Raw genomic sequence first — 17,419 nt, forward strand, 5'->3', positions numbered from 1 at the left:
CCAGCTTAGGCTGTCATTTGGCTAGATCCCCTGCTCAGGCCCCCATGATTTCAGTGTAAAACCAGGACTGAGAACCTCCAGGAAAGAGCATCAGGTGTGTTGTGAGAAGCAGTGGGCAAAAAATGCTGGAAGCACCGGAGAGGTCAGATCCTAGAAACCCTTGAGGCCAATGTGCCTGGGCCTTGCCCTGGAGATGAAGGGGATCCACGGAGAGTTCAGGGTCAGGAGTAGTGCGACCTCCTACCCCTCTGCACTGCAGAGACAGGCTGGGAGGGAGAATGGCCTGGGCTTAGGAGAGCTGGGACCACAAAGACAGTGGGAAGGGCGGGGTGGGGGGTGCACAGCAGCACTCCCAGGAATGACACAGCAAACTAGGGGACAGTGCAGGGGTTCACATGGGCACACAGCTAAGACACAGCAGCAGGCTGGAGTGAGGACAGCCAGGTTCCTGAGCCAGCTCAGCCACTGACTGGTTGTGCGACCTGCGTCCCCAGACCTCCTTGACTCATCTTTAAAGGGAGAGATGTTTACCTTAAAAGGTCATTATGAAGTCTAAATTTTAAAAAATATGTTAAAGCAATTGGCGCAGGGTAAGCACTCAGCAAATGAGGTTGAAACTCAATTAGGTCTCTGTTCTAACATTCTGTTCTTTTGCGTTCTGCCATTGTCTGCCTTATGCTATCACTGTAGTTTAATAGAAAACAATTCTTAGGGGCTGAGGAGATTGTAAAAATGCACTCTAGGATATGCTACAACATGGGCCAACGTTTTTGGAATCACTGCGTGAAATGGACAGTGACCACAGGGCACAGCGCAGTGGAGGAGGCGGTGCTTCACAGAGGCACTTATGGTGGGTTTTGTGGCTCGGAGCCTGGGCTCAATTTTCCCACCATAAAAGGTTACACCATGCTTGGTCCAGCAAAACTCTCTTCATTCATTTGGAAAACAAATACACAATGGCAATGAACTATGCTAGCACAGAGAGAATAGAGAGGCGTTCTCTTGGCGTGCACACGGGGTCGTTCCTGCAGGTACCCCCAAGACCAGAGGCAGGGGAGGTGGGAGGCTGGGATAATGGTGAGGCCTATGCTCTCGCTCTCAGAGGGGGATGACACGCAGACACCAAAGGTCTGCCCATCCCTGATATGTTGGCGTTTGCTGGGCTCTGGCCTTCTCTTCTTCCCACCTTCTTTATCCTCCACCCACCCCGACGCCTGTGGGTTTGACCCTCAGTGACAGCTCAGTGTCCAGACCATTTTACTGTCCTGCCCTTTCTCCGGAGCATCCTGTGATTTCTTTTTAATTTTTTGTTGGGGGAGAACATGTACAGAATAAATTCTGTAAATCTTAAATATTCACATGTGTAGACCTGCAGAACCACTATCCGGATCAAGATACGGAACATTCCCAGCATCTCAGAAGGTCCCCTGTGCCCCTTCTCAGCCAGCCACCCGCCCACCCCTGGGGGTCACCACGATTTTACTCCCATCGCCATCAGTTATTTTTGCCTGATTGTCAAATTCATGTAAGTGGAGTCGTTCAGCAAGTGAGCTGTATCTGGTTTCCTTCTCTCATCATCATGGAGGTCTGTCCGTATTACCGATGTCGTGGTGATTTTCTTTTTTATCGCTATAGAACAGAGGTTCGCAACCTGAGGCACTTCTGCTATACCCCCCTGAGGGCGGGGGATTTTTTGAATATCAGGAAATATTTTTTAAAAAAATTTTAACCTCACCTGAGGACATTTTTTCATCGCTTTTAGAGACAGGGGAAGGGAGAGGGAGAAACCTCGATGTGAGAGAGGAACATCGATCAGTTGCTTCCTGTATGCGCCTAGACTGGGAATTGAACCTGCAACCTAGGTATGTGCCCTGACTGGGAATCAAACCTACAACCTTTAGGTTACTAGATGATGCTTCAACCAACTGAGCCACACAGGGCAGGGCCGGAAATATTTTTGATTGTCACATCTCGGGGTAAGCGCGGTGGGGAATGCTGGTGGCATGGAGTGGACAGAGGCCAGGGATGCTGCCAAACATCTCACAATGCCCAGGACTGCTCCTCACAACAATGGTCCAAGATGCCAGTAGTGCCGACATTGAGAAACCCTGTATATTAGTTTCCTACAGTTCCTGTAACAAATTGCCACAAACTAAATGACTTAAAACAACATAAATGTATTATCTTAAATGTATGACAGTTCTGTAGTTCAGAAGTCTGAAGTGGGTCTCACTGGCTAAAATCAAGGTGTTCCTTTTGAAGGCCCTAGGGGAGAATCCATTTCCTTGTCTTTCCCAGCTTCTGAGGGGCTGCTGACATTCCTTGGTTCATGTCCCCAAGCTAGTAAGGGCTGGCCAAGCCTTTATCACACTGCATCACTGTGGCACGAATCCTTTCACTTACAAGGATAGCTGTGATTACAGTGGACTCATCTGGATAATCCAGGATATTCATCCCACCTCAAGATCCTTAACTTAATCATATACGCAAAGTCCCTTTTGCTTTGTAATGTAACATATTCACAGGTTCCAGGAATTAGGATGTGGGTGGGCCAGGGGCACATCATTGTTTACCACACGCTGCCACGTGATATTCCCGTGTGACTGCACCACAGTTTATCTGTGCTACGGCTGGCGGACATTCGGTCTGGTTTTACTATTTAGGTATTACTAATAAAGCTGCTATACCCATCCTTGTTCAAGTCTTCTAAACGTATTTCTGTTAAGTATATACTCCAGTGTGCAATGGCTGGGTCATAGAGCAAAACCTATGTTTAACTTCACTAGATAATGCTAAAGTTTTTTAATAAAGTGATTGCGCCAGTTTATACCCTCACCAGCAGGGCGGGTTTCTCTTTCACTTTCCACAAAACGTGTCCACGATTGCAGACCTCCCAGAGACACCTCAGATTCAACTTCTCCAAACACGCCCGGCGAGCGACTGTGTCCCCAGATGCCCAAAGCATGAAATCTGGGAAGGACCTAGACCCCTCCCTTTCTGCCCGCTCGCATTAGCCTCTACGTTACTTCATTCTGTAGCATCAGCTCTTGTTGCCGGTCTTTCCTTGCTGGAGGTCTTCCTCCTCTCACCTCGTCCTTCCTGGACTGCGGGCTCCCCGTCTAGCCCCCTCCAACCTGACCTTCCCACTGCAGTCACAGTCACCTTTTCTAAAATCCAAAACCTAATCCTGCTTCTTCCCTTTGCTTACAGGGTGAAGGAGCTGGCCCCAGCCTCCTTACCCTGTCTGTCTCCAGCCATTCTGTCCTCATTCAGCGAGACCTCTGAGTTCTACCTAACTGCTCACAGAACTAAGTTCACAGAGCTGCTTACACTTTGCTCAGGCTGTTGCTTCCCCCTACTAATGTCTACTCATCTTTGAAGATCCGGCCTACTAGTCTCTTCTCCACTGACCCCTCTGCCTGATAACCCTCAGACCAAGTAGACTTAACCCCTGCTCTCCTCTGCGCCCTACCACACCCTGCACAAACTTTTTATTGGGGTAGCTATAACTTTTCTCATCTCTGCCTAATAAACATAAACCTTTTAAGAGCAAGGACTACTTTGTCACCCTAGGGATTAGCCTCTATATGGTAGACACTAATCACTGTTTACTGGAATGCAACTGAGTTGACAATACATGTTAATGTAACGCGGAGGAAGTGCTGTCCAGGGAGGCCTTGGTGGTAGCATCACCTCGCAGGGCTACCGCAGAGTGTGCAGGAGAAAATGCACCTGAGGTTTCTAGCGGCCTGCTGGGTCCACAGTAGGCACTCAATTAGCTACAATTATTATTTCTAATGGTGAAAACTAGATCTTCAGTGAGCACGAAGAGGATTTTTAGCTTGCTAGTCGAGACCTATCTTGCAATTTTCTTCATTTAGTAAAGAACTGTAAGCTCACCTGTCTACATTTATACACCTGGCATAATTTGTAAAGCCAAAACTGCGTGTATTAGGGAATTGGCTCCTTAAGCCTCATGAACATTTGTTAAATTATTTTAGTTTTGTGTCTGGAACATTGATTAATTTTTAATGATTGTTGATTTAGATTCACAGCAGTGTCAAACTCATTTTCAAGGGGGGCCACATCAGCCTCACGGTTGCCTTCAAGGGCCAAAATAATTTTAGGACTGTATAAATGTAACCACTCCTTAACTGTTAAGGAGTTGAAATTACGTTTGGCCCTTTGAAGGCAACAACGAAGCTGATGTGGCCCCCTATGAAAATGATTTTGACACCCCTGCTTTAGAACTATCACTGGCATGTCTTTGTTTAAAGTTCATATATGCATTAGATGGCAGTTTTTCCTAGGAGAGCAACCAGGAGTTGATGGTGTTTATCTTATCTCCTCTCTCCTTTGTGGGTTAGTCTCAGGCAGCAGGATACCTCCGAGAGTCACCTGCACGAGGTCGATGATCTAGCCAGATGCTTTGCACACAGTAATCCTCAGTAAACATTTCCAAATGGGCATAAGGCACTACTGAAGTATTCAATGTGGTTTCCACGATGCCTTGCTCCTGGTTTTCTTCCTCCTCCTCTGCTCACTCCTTCTTTGTCTTTTTCTTGGCATTCCTTCTGCTGTCCGTACCCCCAGATACTTGTATCGCTCAGAGCTCCATTCTCTGATGGCTGATTTTCCCTCTCTGGGAATGGTTCCCGTCCTCTCGTGACTTCAACAATATCCACAGGGTGTTTCAAATCTATGTTTACGGCCCAGATCAATCTCCCATGCTTCAGACCCATTTACTCAACGCCCATGAACACTTCTTGTCAGATATCCCATAGAACACTCAAGTTCCAGGTACTAAAACATAAGCTCAACTTCCACTCCTGATGTTTTTTTCCTCCTCTGTGTTCATTGTGAATCTCCAGTCCCATAGCTACAGTTCTGGCTTTCTCATTCTCTGTGCATTATTTCAATAGCTTCCTTACAACCCTCCTTTTCTCTAACTTCCCCAGGCCACCAGCCAGTAGGAGCTACTTAGAGTCCTGCAGTGACTCATTTCTTTAGAGGAAAATCCAAACTCCCTAGCCAGGAATATAAGACTGTTCCTAACCTAGCCCATGCCTGCCTCTCAGAGCAGGAAAAGAAAAGAAATAGTGAAACATAAGAGCAAATTTTACTGGAAAAAGAGATAATCAACAAAACCAAAATTATATCCTTTGAAAAAACTGAAAAACTAAACAACCTCAATAAGACTAATCATGAAAAAAAAAGAGAAGGCACAAATTAATATTAGATATGAAAAATGAAAAGGGACATAATTACAGAGATTGTTTTTAAATCTACAATAAAATGCTATGATCAATTTTATGTCAATAAATTTAAAAATTAGAGGAAAATATAACATTTTCCAGAAAATACCAATAGCTAAAATTAGTTCAAGAAGAAATACAAAAGCTGAATAAATGAATAAAGACAGAAAATTATTGGTAAAAAAATAATCTACCCATGAAAAAGACACCGGGGGCAGAAATCTTTACAGGGGAACCCGATCAGATATTTAAGGTAGGGCTCTTGTATGAATTGTTCCAAACGGCTGAAAAGGAGGGAAATCTCATCTAATTTTATAAATATAACTTTGATTTCAATACTGCACAAGACCAATATAAAAGTAGGAACAAACTTAAACTAATTTTACTTATGAATATGTATGCAAACATTTCTTTAATTTTTAAATTAATTACATGGTTTACATTCACTATTATTTATAGTAGTTTCAGGAGTACAGATAGTGATTAGATAATCACATATTTTACAAAGTGTTCCCCCTCATATTTCCAGGACCCAACTGGCACCACACACAGTTACTACACTATTACTGACTGTGTTCCCTGTGCTGTACTTTACAGCCCCACGACTGCCTCGTAGCCGCCAATCTGTACTTCTCAAACCCTTCACCTTTTTCACCCAGTCCCCCAACCCCCTTCCCTGTATGCAAACATTTCAAACAAACAATAGCAAACCAAATTCAGCATCATAAAACAGATTTTTCTCTAAGCAAGGTTTATCTTAGGGATGCAAAGATGATTCGATATCAGAAAAATTTATTAATAGACTTCAAAAGAAAAACCATCTGATTATCTCAGTGATGCAGAAAAACCATTTAATAAAATTCAATACCCATCTACATTTTTAGAAACTCCTAGTAAATGAGGATAAAGGGAAGATTCTTAACCTGAAATGAAGCTATCTCATAAAAATAAAAAGCAAACCTCATACTTAGTGATAAGACTTTAGAGGTATCCCCATGTCCCAAGAAAAAGATGCATGTTAATACCTGCAATCAAATCTATACCAATATCCTCACCGATGCAGCAAAACACACATACACACATACACACACATACACACACACCACAAAGTTATATAGATATTGGAAAGGAAGACAAACTAGTATTTGCTAAAAACATACATTATCTTCACAGGTAATCCAAGAGTCCACAGCAAAACCAACTTGGGTAGTGTGGTAAGATTGCTGAATACAAAACTAACATACAAAAATTAATGCATATGAGCAACAACAAATTAGAAAATGTAAAAAAAAATACTCTCCACAGTAGGAAGAATAATTTAAAATAGCTCAGACAAACACAGATGATAGTTTGGCATTAGCTCAGACTAATGGAATAGAACAGAGATCTCAGAAATACACACACGCTAGCAAATGTGACCCTTCTGCGGAAGAGACGTTCATGGGGAAAAGTCGCACTTTTTAAGAGGGTGTTAGGATAGATGACTTTCCCTGTGGGAGAAAGAAATTAGCTCCCCTACCTCATTCCATACGTAAAGTAAAAATCCAGTTAGATAATTAAGACTTAACTATAGTAAAATAAGACTTAAAAACTATTGTGCGTGACTTTTTTTTGGAGAAAATTACAAAATGTAAGTGAAGGACATAAAAGACTTAAGTAAATGGCGAGCAATACCATGTTTCAACGTGGGAAAATGGAAAACCTTAAAGATATCAAATCTTTCCAAGCAATGTTTTCCCAGGTAAAGCCTGAAGTTCATTTGTATCAAACCTACCTAGAGTGCTTTTTAAAATGTAGAGTCTTAGGCTCCGTTTTAAACATACTGAATTGGCATGTCTGAGGATGAGGCCCAGGAATCTGAATTTTAGAAAGCTCTCCAGATGACTCTTTTTGTGTGCCAAAGTTTGAGAACCTTTGCCTTCGGGAAGAAGGTCATAACCTGAATTGTACATGAGAATCATCTGGGACAGTTGTTTAAAATTCAGATGCCCAGGCCACACCTCAGACCAGTTACATCAGAATTTCTGGGCAGGGTACCTGTGCAACAGCATTTTAAAAGTTCTGCAATGATTCCAATGTGTAGCCAAGGTTGCGGACCACTGTCCTGGGTGAGAGTGAAGCGAGAGTCAGGTCTGTAAGGCTTGCTGCCCTTCCACATTTGAACCGTCGCTGCTACTGCTAGCCTAGCAGGACAAGGACTTTATTTTGATTCAGAAGACAATTTCCTTACATAAGGGTTATGGCTTATCCACTTGGTATCCCCGGAATACACCTGATATATAGCAGGAGCTTGGTGGTCATTTTCTGAAATAAATTCAACTAAATGAAACCGAAAGAAATGAATCAGGATGTAGGTTAATAAAATTTTCACCAAACGCTAAAAATTCCACTGGATTCGACCAACCTATACGGCACCTAGACACAATGTTATATACGAGGGGTTTAGAGGTGAACAAAACATAGCTTTTCTCTTCAAGTGTGCGTGATGTGGTCGGGGAGGCAGAACAACAGATCAAAGTATTTTTGGAAGTGTACGAAACATAAAGAGGGAATAAAAGAGAATTTGATTCTGAATGGCAGAACCTGGCAGGCCGCACTGAGGAGTGGCCCCGAAGTACTGCTGAGACTCACCCAGGGAGAAACGGGAGAACACGCCGTGGCCCTGCAGGCGGCCCCCCACAGCACCGGCCGGTCAGATGGGCCTTCCTCTAACCTTCCTGGAGACAGTAGGGCAGACAGTAAAGGGTTCTTTCCTTTCTAATTTCCTTGTGACGGTTCTCATTTTTCAAGTATTTTGCCTCCGGTTTATTAATTCTACCTCCTGGTGCCTCAGCTGATTTCTTCCAGGAAAAAGTTTCATTAACATTTCTATGGGGAGCACCTGCTACCCCATCCATCCCTATTAACTGAAGGCCAGGGCAGTGGGTTGACGGGGAGGGGAGTTTAAATCCCCTCCTTTATTTTCAATTGAGAATGCCAGGCCTGGAGTCTTAAATGGCCGACCAGTGAAATCCATCCTTAATATTAAAAATGGTAACAAAGGCATGCTTCTCAATTTTATATCATCTATGTGACATGAATGTATTAAAAATTAATCAAATTCATGATTGTGAATAATTGTAAAGATGCCTTAGATACCATCTGAATGCAAAAAATCCCAGGGTAGTGTGGGTAAGTTAGGAATTAAATGAACTGTTAAATAGGGAAGGTTCCTCAAAACCACAGCGTCAAAAGACATTCGATATTATCTACTGAATGTATATTGTAGGCAAAAACCAATTAGTATGTATATGACTCTGGATGCTGAATGCATATGTTACATTATACACCGATAAATTAAGCTGATGGAGTACGTGTCCTTCATTTAAGCGAGCTGCCTGCACTGGGGTCGTGTGGCAGATGTCCTTTGTAAAGCCCAGGGGATGAGCCAGTCACCGCAGTGTAAACCACCGTGATTTATGTAGGGTGGCAGAAGAAAAGGATCTGGAAATGAAATTATCATTGAAATGGAACCCAGCTTGGCTTCTAACGGTAGGTCAGGCTCACGGACAGCAGACCCAGGGCATAAACTCACCAGACAGTCAGAATCACAGCAAGGAAAAGAATGCAAGAACAATAGGGAAGGACAGTCAATGTTCCTGACAAGCCAACAATTTCCAGGCGTTTTTCCTTATACTTAATCAATTCATTATCTTATGATTTCACATCTACTTTCACCCAAAATGCATTTCCCTATCATTGGTTTATTTTTCTTCCGAAACAAACAAAAATGTTAAATTTCAAATCGAATTTGTCGTGCACTTACATTGTCCATTAAAGAAATTGATGTCTCTTATCAATACTCATTCTCTTAATATTTCAAAACCCTTCCGATTATCCAGCAAAATGGAACTGCTGCCCCAAATCATGTGTGTAATAAAATTTTACAGAAGATCCAAATTAGAAAAAATAGTTTTGAGTTGTGCAGAGGTTTTTATTTTCTTTTATTTTATTTTTGGACAGGCTATGCGAGTGTAGCCTTCTGCTATTCAATCCAATCACTCACAGTATGTGTGTGATTCTAAGCGTAAAGCATGACATGCTTCCTGTAGAGTTAGGTGTTTGGGGGAAGAGGCTCCACAGAGCACATGCAGAAGCCCAAATATTTGGAGTGAGTTGTATCTGAAGGGTGGGTCATTCCCTGACGGTATGGCCAGTCATCCATGGACAAAGCTAGTCCCACCAACGGGGAAACGTAAACTGAGTGGGATCACCCAAGCAGGTGTGAGAATGCGCAACCTCTCGTGATTGGCATTGACTCTATGGGAGTGAGAAGAGGCAGTTCCTGCCTGGTGGGTGTTAAGGTTCCACCTGCCACAGGGTCCTAGAAGGGGAGTAGGAAGATAAAGAAGCCAGGCCAAGGACCGGTGACTTTAGAGCGCTCAGGGAATGAAGTAAGGCCCTGTCAATAAGAAAGCCACACACACACACACACACACAATCACACACACAGAGTCACAAAGCCACGTCTTGGCTTTGTTTTTTATGCCCCTTGCTTATTTGCTTCCTTTCTTTTCTTTTTGATGCTCCCTTGGTAGCAGCATAAAGATTTGTGAAAATTTTACCTCCTGAGGGCTAAGAATCAAGGAAAAGAATCGTGTTCTTGCGTGACCCAGAGCTTCAAAGGGAAGTGGTGTACTCCTGGGGGACCAGTGTGGTCATGGTAACAATAAACCAAGAGAAAAATGCCAAGTGGGACGTGGAATTCAGGAAGATGGAGTCGTGCCCAACAGATTAGCTGCTCACTCTCACTGGGAAATGCTTTCCAGAGTTAAAACCTGGGAGGAGAAGGGATTTTGTCTTAGCAAGAAAGACGTCTATCTATGCTATTCTTCCCTCGGCATGTAAGAAGTGGTTGTTATGTTCGCTGCAGAAGGACATCGGTCTGCCAGGGGTCTGCACCTAGGATCTTGGCAAAAGACACTAATCCTGCAGTCCTCCTGGCCACACCCTCCAGGCTGCAGGAGGCAACTAGCTATGGCATCGATGAAGGACCCGATGAGCCACACTTTGGACACCTTTCACCCAATTATTCATCATGCAATCTGCTTCCCCAGAGACCTCCAAGCCCAATGTTACGTGTTCAGAGTCAACTGTGATCTGTTAGCTCGTTGATTTGGGCTGAACCACAAGGGCAGGACTGAAAGCTAAGCATTCAAAAATACATATTGATGTAAGGATGAGAAAGCAGGATGGAAGGGCTGAGACTACAGCAGAGGGAGAATTCTAGAAGAATGGACACAGAGAGGGATGTTATACCCTTGCTTGAAGACATTAATTTACAGGGAATTGGAACATGCTAAAAAGGGGGTTCTTGGTGGTACGAGAACGGGAGACACATCTGTAGAACATGCAGGGACAGGAGAAAAGACACATCAGTAGGAGAGAAGGCTGGTCATACCTAGGAAGTGAAAATCAGAACGACGAGGCATCACGTAGAAGGTTGGAATGGGACCAAAGTGCACACTAGTCGTCTACACTGTGCCAGGCAGACTTCTCCCCAGATCCCTCTGAGTTAATCCTTACAACGTCTAGCCTAGTGCCTGGCATAGAGCAGGTTTTCAAAAATATGTTGAATATTCATATTAAATTAACAAAGGAGTGAGCACTTCTAAGAGAGCAATCTGTTATCAATCACATCAGGTAAGAACCTGAGGCCCCAGACAGGTTAAAAAACTTGCCTGACGTATCACAGCCAGTAAGAAACCTAAGGAGTCTGACTTCAAAGCCCCAGGCTAGAAGGAGGAGCGTGATGTACACGGATCCCCCTCCAGGAATCTAGAAAAGGGTGTGGTGCTTGGGTATCTCCCAGGGACCGGGGGAGTGGAGGGAAGAATGAAAGACCAGTGAACTGGGCTGCGGGGGGGCTATGGTCTCTGGGAATGAACTTTTCTTCCGGAAGGATGGGGCCCTGAGGGAAGGAACCAGGCTGGTGTGTGGCAACCGAGCCAGCACAGGCAGCATCTAGACTAATGCGGTCGGTAAGCTGAAGTTGAGTGGGGCGGAACGGAAGCATAGCCTGTGAAAAAATTGCAGAGGGTCTTTGTTGGGCGCGCAGGGATCTGAGGTAGGGCGGGATGGGGAAAAAGGTGGCTGAGATGGTAGAGTGCACCAGGGCAGGCCCCGGAAAGGACACATAGGAAAAAACAGAAAGAAATCAGCTATGGCAGGGTGCCTGGGATGGGGCTGGGGAGAGGGTGTGGCCTGGGATGGGAGCGAAGGCTGCTGTGAGGCCTCCGATGGGCAGACTGAGTCCTGGGCAGTCTTCGGTAGAAGGAAAGGGTGACCAGCCCCGTCGCAGGAGCTGGGTCCCTCATCTCACCTGTAGGAGCTGCTCACTGCACTCGCCACCTCCTCGCGGATTTGCCTATTGAGGGCATCAGCTGCTGCACGCCCCTTGCCACCCTCGGGCCCCGCGACCTGGGCCTGGGCTGCGGGCAGCGGCGTCTGCTCGGGCCCCAGCCCCTCCGCGCGACGGACCATCCAGGCGGGCCCAGCCTTCCTGCGTGTGTCGCGCTCGTCCGCACCCGACGCTTTTCCCGCCGCGAACACACCAGCTCCACCAGGGGCCGCCGCCTGCTCCGGAGCCTCAGCGGCGGCCTGCACCGGCCAGCGCTCCTGGCTCTGAGGCCGGCGCCTGGGCGCCCCGAGAATAGGCGCGGAAGCCTGGGAGGACGTGGGGATCTGCACGGGTTTGGGGATCCACGGGTGGTCCCCGCGGCGCGGCAGCGGCCAGGCGCGGAAGTCCTTCTGGTACTGGGTCTCGCGCTCGAAGGGCGCGTCGGAAGGCTGGTACTCGCTGCGCGGCCGGCAGCTCGGCTCGGGCCGCTGCACCTTCCAGGCGCGGTAGTCCTGACGCATCACCGAGTCCACCGGGCCGGCGCCGGAGGTGGCGCCGGAGCCCGGGCCGGAGCCCAGTGCGCTCCGGCCAGAGGCCGCAGCTGCCTCGCGTTCGCCACTAGGCCCAGGCGCCGGCCCTGTTGCCCGGGCAACTGCATCCAACTCGCCTTGGGCCGGCTGAGTCTCTATGGCGACCGCCCGCGCCGAGGGGGGCGCGTGCGCCGGCGGCGCCTGCTGCTGCGGCGGCGGTGGCGGCTGCGGCGGGGCGCCTGGGTGCTCGGTAGCCTCCGAGTACTTGGTGAAAACCAGCGGTACGGCGATGTCCGCCTTGTCCAGCTGGTTCCAGAAGCGGGCGATGCAGCAAGCCCGCGTGATGCACGGCCACGCCATGATGTTAGCTGCAAAGCTGGCCTTCCCTTCCTTTTGTGTTTCTAAAGCAAGTCTCTAATCTTCCTTCAGCGCCTTCCTTGGCGCTTGACTTGCCAATCTGATTCCCACCGTTTTTTCCTTTATGGCCTGAGTATCTCGCCCTCCTCCCTCAGAAAGCACCCGGGAAGGTCAGGGCGGCAAAGCTCTCACTGAAATAAAGTCCCTCGATTACCGGCTGCAAAGGTCTTGGGAACGCAGTCTGCTGCAGGTACCGGAGGTGAGAGACGAGGCGCCCCCGAGTCCCCAGGCGAAGGCGTCTGGGGCGCGCCCCTCCCTGCCGCTGCGGCGGCGCGCAGACCCCGGCCAAGCCAGGCGACAACGTCTGCGGTCTTAAGCCATGGCGCAGAGGAAGCACAGGACAGTGTGGCCGCGGGGTCCGCGGATGAGCCTCTATTCTCCTGCCCGCCGACGTCCTGTCGCAGCCGGCTACCTAGCAGGGCTCGAAGGAGATCACCTCCAGCGGAGGCCAAGCATTGCTGCTTCTGTCGCTGCTCCCGATGCTGCTGCAGCTGCCGCCGCCGCCGTCTCTGCTGCAGGGAAGCGGCCCCACCCTTTTCTGCCACTCAGCGGGGGGAAAAAAAAATCCAGGAAAGACTGAGAGAAAGCGCGCTGCAGGAAAAAAAAAATCACCTGCTGTCGTCAGCGTGCGCTGCTGGGAGCTCGCCCTCTCTCTTTTCCCTCCTCCCTCCACTCTAGCACCTCCTCCCTCCTCCGCTCCTAGGCAACAGCAGAATCTGGGGCCGAGGTGGGTTCAAGTCCTAGGCTGTATTCATGCTGGTCGCTTCCCTTCCGGGGGCCTCTGGCTCCTCTTTTGTAAAATAGGGTCAATTAAGGGGGTAGGAGGAGGTAACTTTAAAAATCATGGAAGAAACCACTAGTGAAATGTCTGTCCCAAGATAGATACTTTTTAAAAAGAGAGTTACTGTTATTGGCCAAAGTCACTGGGTTTGAACCCAGTTTGGCTGGCTTCTGATCCAAGCATTTACAGTCTTGTGTGCAAGCCTTGCTCCTATGTGTGGGGAGGGGGACCACCAGGCTGGTGGTATCCTGGCTATTCCTTTTTGAGGGGAAGGGGTGTCTCAGAGCCTCCCAAGAACCACCTAGTCCCTGTTCGTTCAGCGAAGGGGTAACACTGGGATAGAGGCAGTGAAAGGAGATTCTGGGAAGAGGCCTAAGTGGCGAGGTTGGGGTGGATGAGAAACAAAGGGGCGGTGTCCCAGGAAAGGGAGGGGCCTGACTTGTAGGGGCTTTCTGGCAGGGTCCTGACCCCTGGCCTTCGGTCTTCCTCTGCCTGGGGGGTAGAGTAGGTCTGGGAGTCAGACAGGCCTGATTTGACTCTGACACTTACTATCTGTGCCATATGGGCAAGCTGGGTCCTCCCTGGGCCTCGGTCACCTCATTTGTGAAGTGGAGGAAATAATAGTTACCTTAAAGTGGTTTTGTGAAATAGGTAAGGATTCAGAGCAGAAGCTTTGAGTCCAATCAAATTCATGGGGATTCAAATCCTAGCTTTTGCACTCACTGCACCTCACTGCAACTTCCTGGCTTTTAGTTTCATTTATGAATGGGGGTACCAATTATGAACTTGCAAGGTTGTTCTAAGAATGAAAATGATATAATTCACTTGCTACTCACTTCAACATCTGTCATGCAGCAATGGCTCAGTGAATGGTAGCTATTAGTATTCAAAGAACCTGCCCAGGAAACCCGTGGGGGGAGCTTCCCAAGCAGGCCAGCCACTTGAACACCTTCTCCAGGAAGACCTTTTGTTCTTCCAAGTATGTTTAGGTCTCTCCTTGATGTCCCTCCATTTATGTCTCCTACACTATCTTCTACTCCTTACCCCTAGATACATTTCCTAGCCTTCAGCTCTGTTTCTCTCTGATATAGACAGAGTCTTCAGACTCAATTAAGCCAGAGGCATTGGTGTTTCTTGGGGAAAAGTCAGTTATGTGTTTAGATTGGGAACTGCAAAACACAGCTGTTTTTGTTTTGTTTTTTTATACCTTGAAATTAAACAAGATGAGAAGATACTTCTGATTAGTCAATTATCTGCTGGACTTCCTCTTGCTTGGGTCTTTGCCTCTTAGTAATTTGATTTCAGTTCCACAAATAAAATGATGCCTGGCCTTGTTTCCCAGCCGTTAGGAAATGCATTTCTATAAACAATATAATTTGATCCTACCCCACAGTTGAACTCTCCTGATGCCTACTTTGGGCTTCGGACACTGTGGAACATAGGTGGAGTCTAGCTCTGCTGGGGGGGGGAGGTGCTCCATTAGAGAGATGTGTTATGGGAGGACTAGGAGACCGGCACATAAATAAATAATTAGAATACAGTATGGGCGGCATAGGAAAAATTCATTCACAAGGTGCTGAATGAAAGACTAATGAGATGTGAGTAGGAGCTCTTCTATCAGAAGTATAAGTGTGTGTCAGGCAGTGTAGATTTTGGAGTCAGACCTGGTTTGCTCTGATACTCTCTGTGTCAGTTCTTTGCTGAAAAATGGATATGGGCTAGAGGTGAATCGCCCTGTGCCACCATTGAGATAAAAACTTGAGTAGAGATGCTGCAAACTGAGAATTGCAGAGGGATGGACAGACAGAGATGTTGGTGACATTGTGCGGCCGCTGCACCAGCCTTCCTAAGGACACTCTTGTTTATTTTTAACTTCAGTTTTTTCTTTTGTTTATTTCTATAATTCTTTTTGCAAGAGAAGATATAATTTCTGGTTAGGTCACTTTCATGAAGCTTGTAGCAGAATGCAAGTCCTAATTAATATTGATAAGGATCTAAAAGACAAATACCACATGATCTCACTTATACAGGAATGGATACATGGAACAGACTGACAGCTGTCAGAGGGGCTGGGGGACAGGATGAAAAAGGGTGAAGGGGTTAGTTGAAGAACGTGTATGTGTGACCCATAACACAGACAGCAGTGTGGCGATGGCCTGAGGGAAGGGGGAGGGCTGAGTGGAGGAGAGCAAAGCGGTGGAAAAACAGGGATATCTGTAATAGTGTTAACAATAAAAATAAGGTTAAAATATAAATAAGCACCCTTTTTTTTAGTCATTTAAACTTTAATGCTGCTTCTTCCTATTCCCTCTATTCTCTTTTTTACATTATTTTATTGTTGTTCAATTACAGTTGTGTGCATTTTCTCCCCACCCCTCTACCCAACCCCAGCCAAACCCACGCCCCCTCCCCTGCTTCCACCTTCCCCCTTGGTTTTGTCCATGTGTCCTTTATAGTAGTTCCTATAAACCCTTCTCCCCACTGTGCCATCCCCCCTTCCCTCTGGCTATTGTTAGATTGTTCTTAACTTCAATGTCTCTGGTTATATTTTGTTTGTTTTTTTCTTCTGTTGATTATGTTCCAGTTAAAGGTGGGATCATATGGTATTTGTCCCTCACCATCTGGCTTATTTCACTTAGCATAATGCTCTCCAGTTCCATCCATGCTGTTGCAAAAGGTATAAACTCCTTCTTTCTCTCTGCTGCATAGAATTCCATCAGGTAAATGTACCATAGTTTTTGGATCCACTCATTTGCTGATGGGCACTTAGGTTGCTTCCAGTACTTGGCTATTGTCAATTGTGCTGCTATGAACATTGGGGTGCATAGGTTCTTTTGGATTGGTGTTTCAAGGCTCTTAGAGTATGACCCCCAGCAGCGGAATTGCTGGGTCAAAAGGCAGTTCCATTTTTAGTTTTCTGAGGAAATTCCATACTGTTTTCCACAGTGGCCTCACCAGTCTGCATTCCCACCAACAACGTACTAGGGTTCCTTTTTCTCCACATTCTCTCCAACATTTGTTTGTGGATTTGTTTATGTTGGCCACTCTTACCGGTGTGAGATAGTACCTCATTGTGGTTTTAATTTGCATCTCTCTGATGGCTAGTGATGCTGAACATGTTTTCATATGTCTCTGGGCCCTCTGTATGTCTTCCTTGGAGAAGTGTCTGTTCAAGTCCTTTGCCCATTTTTTAATTGGGTTGTTGGTCTTTCTGGAGTGGAGTCGTGTGAGTACTTTATATATTTTGGAGATCAGGGCCTTGTTTGAGGTATCATTGGCAAATATGTTTTCCCATACTGTTGGTTCTCTTTGTAATTTGGTGCTGTTTTCTTTAGCCATGCAGAAGCATTTTATTTTGATGAGGTCCCATTTGTTTATTCTTTTCTTTATGTCCCTTGTTTTAGGGGATATGTCTGTGAGGATGTTGCTGTGTGGAATGTCTGAGATTTTCCTGCCAATATTCCTGCCTCTAGGACTTTTATGGTGTTACGACTTATATTTAAGTCTTTTATTTACCTTGAATTTATTTTTGTGTATGGCGTATGTTGGTGATCGAGTTTCATTTTTTTGCATGTAGCTGCCCAGATCTCCCAACACCATTTGTTGAAGAGGCTATTTTTGCTCCATTTTATGCTCCTGCCCCCTTTGTCAAATATTAATTGACTGTAGAGACAGGTTTATTTCTGGGCTCTCTTTTCTGTTCCATTGGTCTATGTGCCTGTTTTTATGCCAGTACCAGGCTGTTTTGATTACAGTGGCCTTGTAATACAGTTTGATATCAGGTATTGTGATCCCTCCTGCTTTGTTCTTCTTTCTCAAAATTGCTGCAGCTATTCATGGTTGTTTATACTTCCATATAAATTTCTTTTTTAAAAAAATATTTTATTGATTATGCTATTACAGTTGTCCCATTTTCCCTTCTTCACTCCCCTCCACCCTGCGCACCCCCTCCCACCCTCCCACCCACATTTCCCCCCTTTTGTTCATGTCCATGGGTTATACATATAAGTTCTTTGGCATCTACATTTCCTATACTATTCTTACCCTCCCCCTGTCT

The 17,419-nt window shown here is 46.2% G+C and overlaps 1 protein-coding gene across 1 annotated transcript in view; it reads right to left on the minus strand.

Moving 5' to 3' along the window:
- The window catches only part of MAP6 (microtubule associated protein 6), a 73,451-nt gene extending 60,265 nt beyond the window's left edge, over positions 1 to 13,186 (minus strand). The window contains exon 1 of the mRNA XM_024572571.4: positions 11,617 to 13,186. Coding sequence (XP_024428339.3) covers positions 11,617 to 12,524 — 908 coding nt within the window. The 5' untranslated portion in view covers positions 12,525 to 13,186. The remainder of the gene's footprint in view (positions 1 to 11,616) is intronic.
- Between the last annotated feature and the right edge of the window lie 4,233 nt (positions 13,187 to 17,419).

Source organism: Desmodus rotundus, chromosome 5 (genome assembly GCF_022682495.2).
Source record: "Desmodus rotundus isolate HL8 chromosome 5, HLdesRot8A.1, whole genome shotgun sequence".
NCBI lineage: Eukaryota > Metazoa > Chordata > Mammalia > Chiroptera > Phyllostomidae > Desmodus > Desmodus rotundus.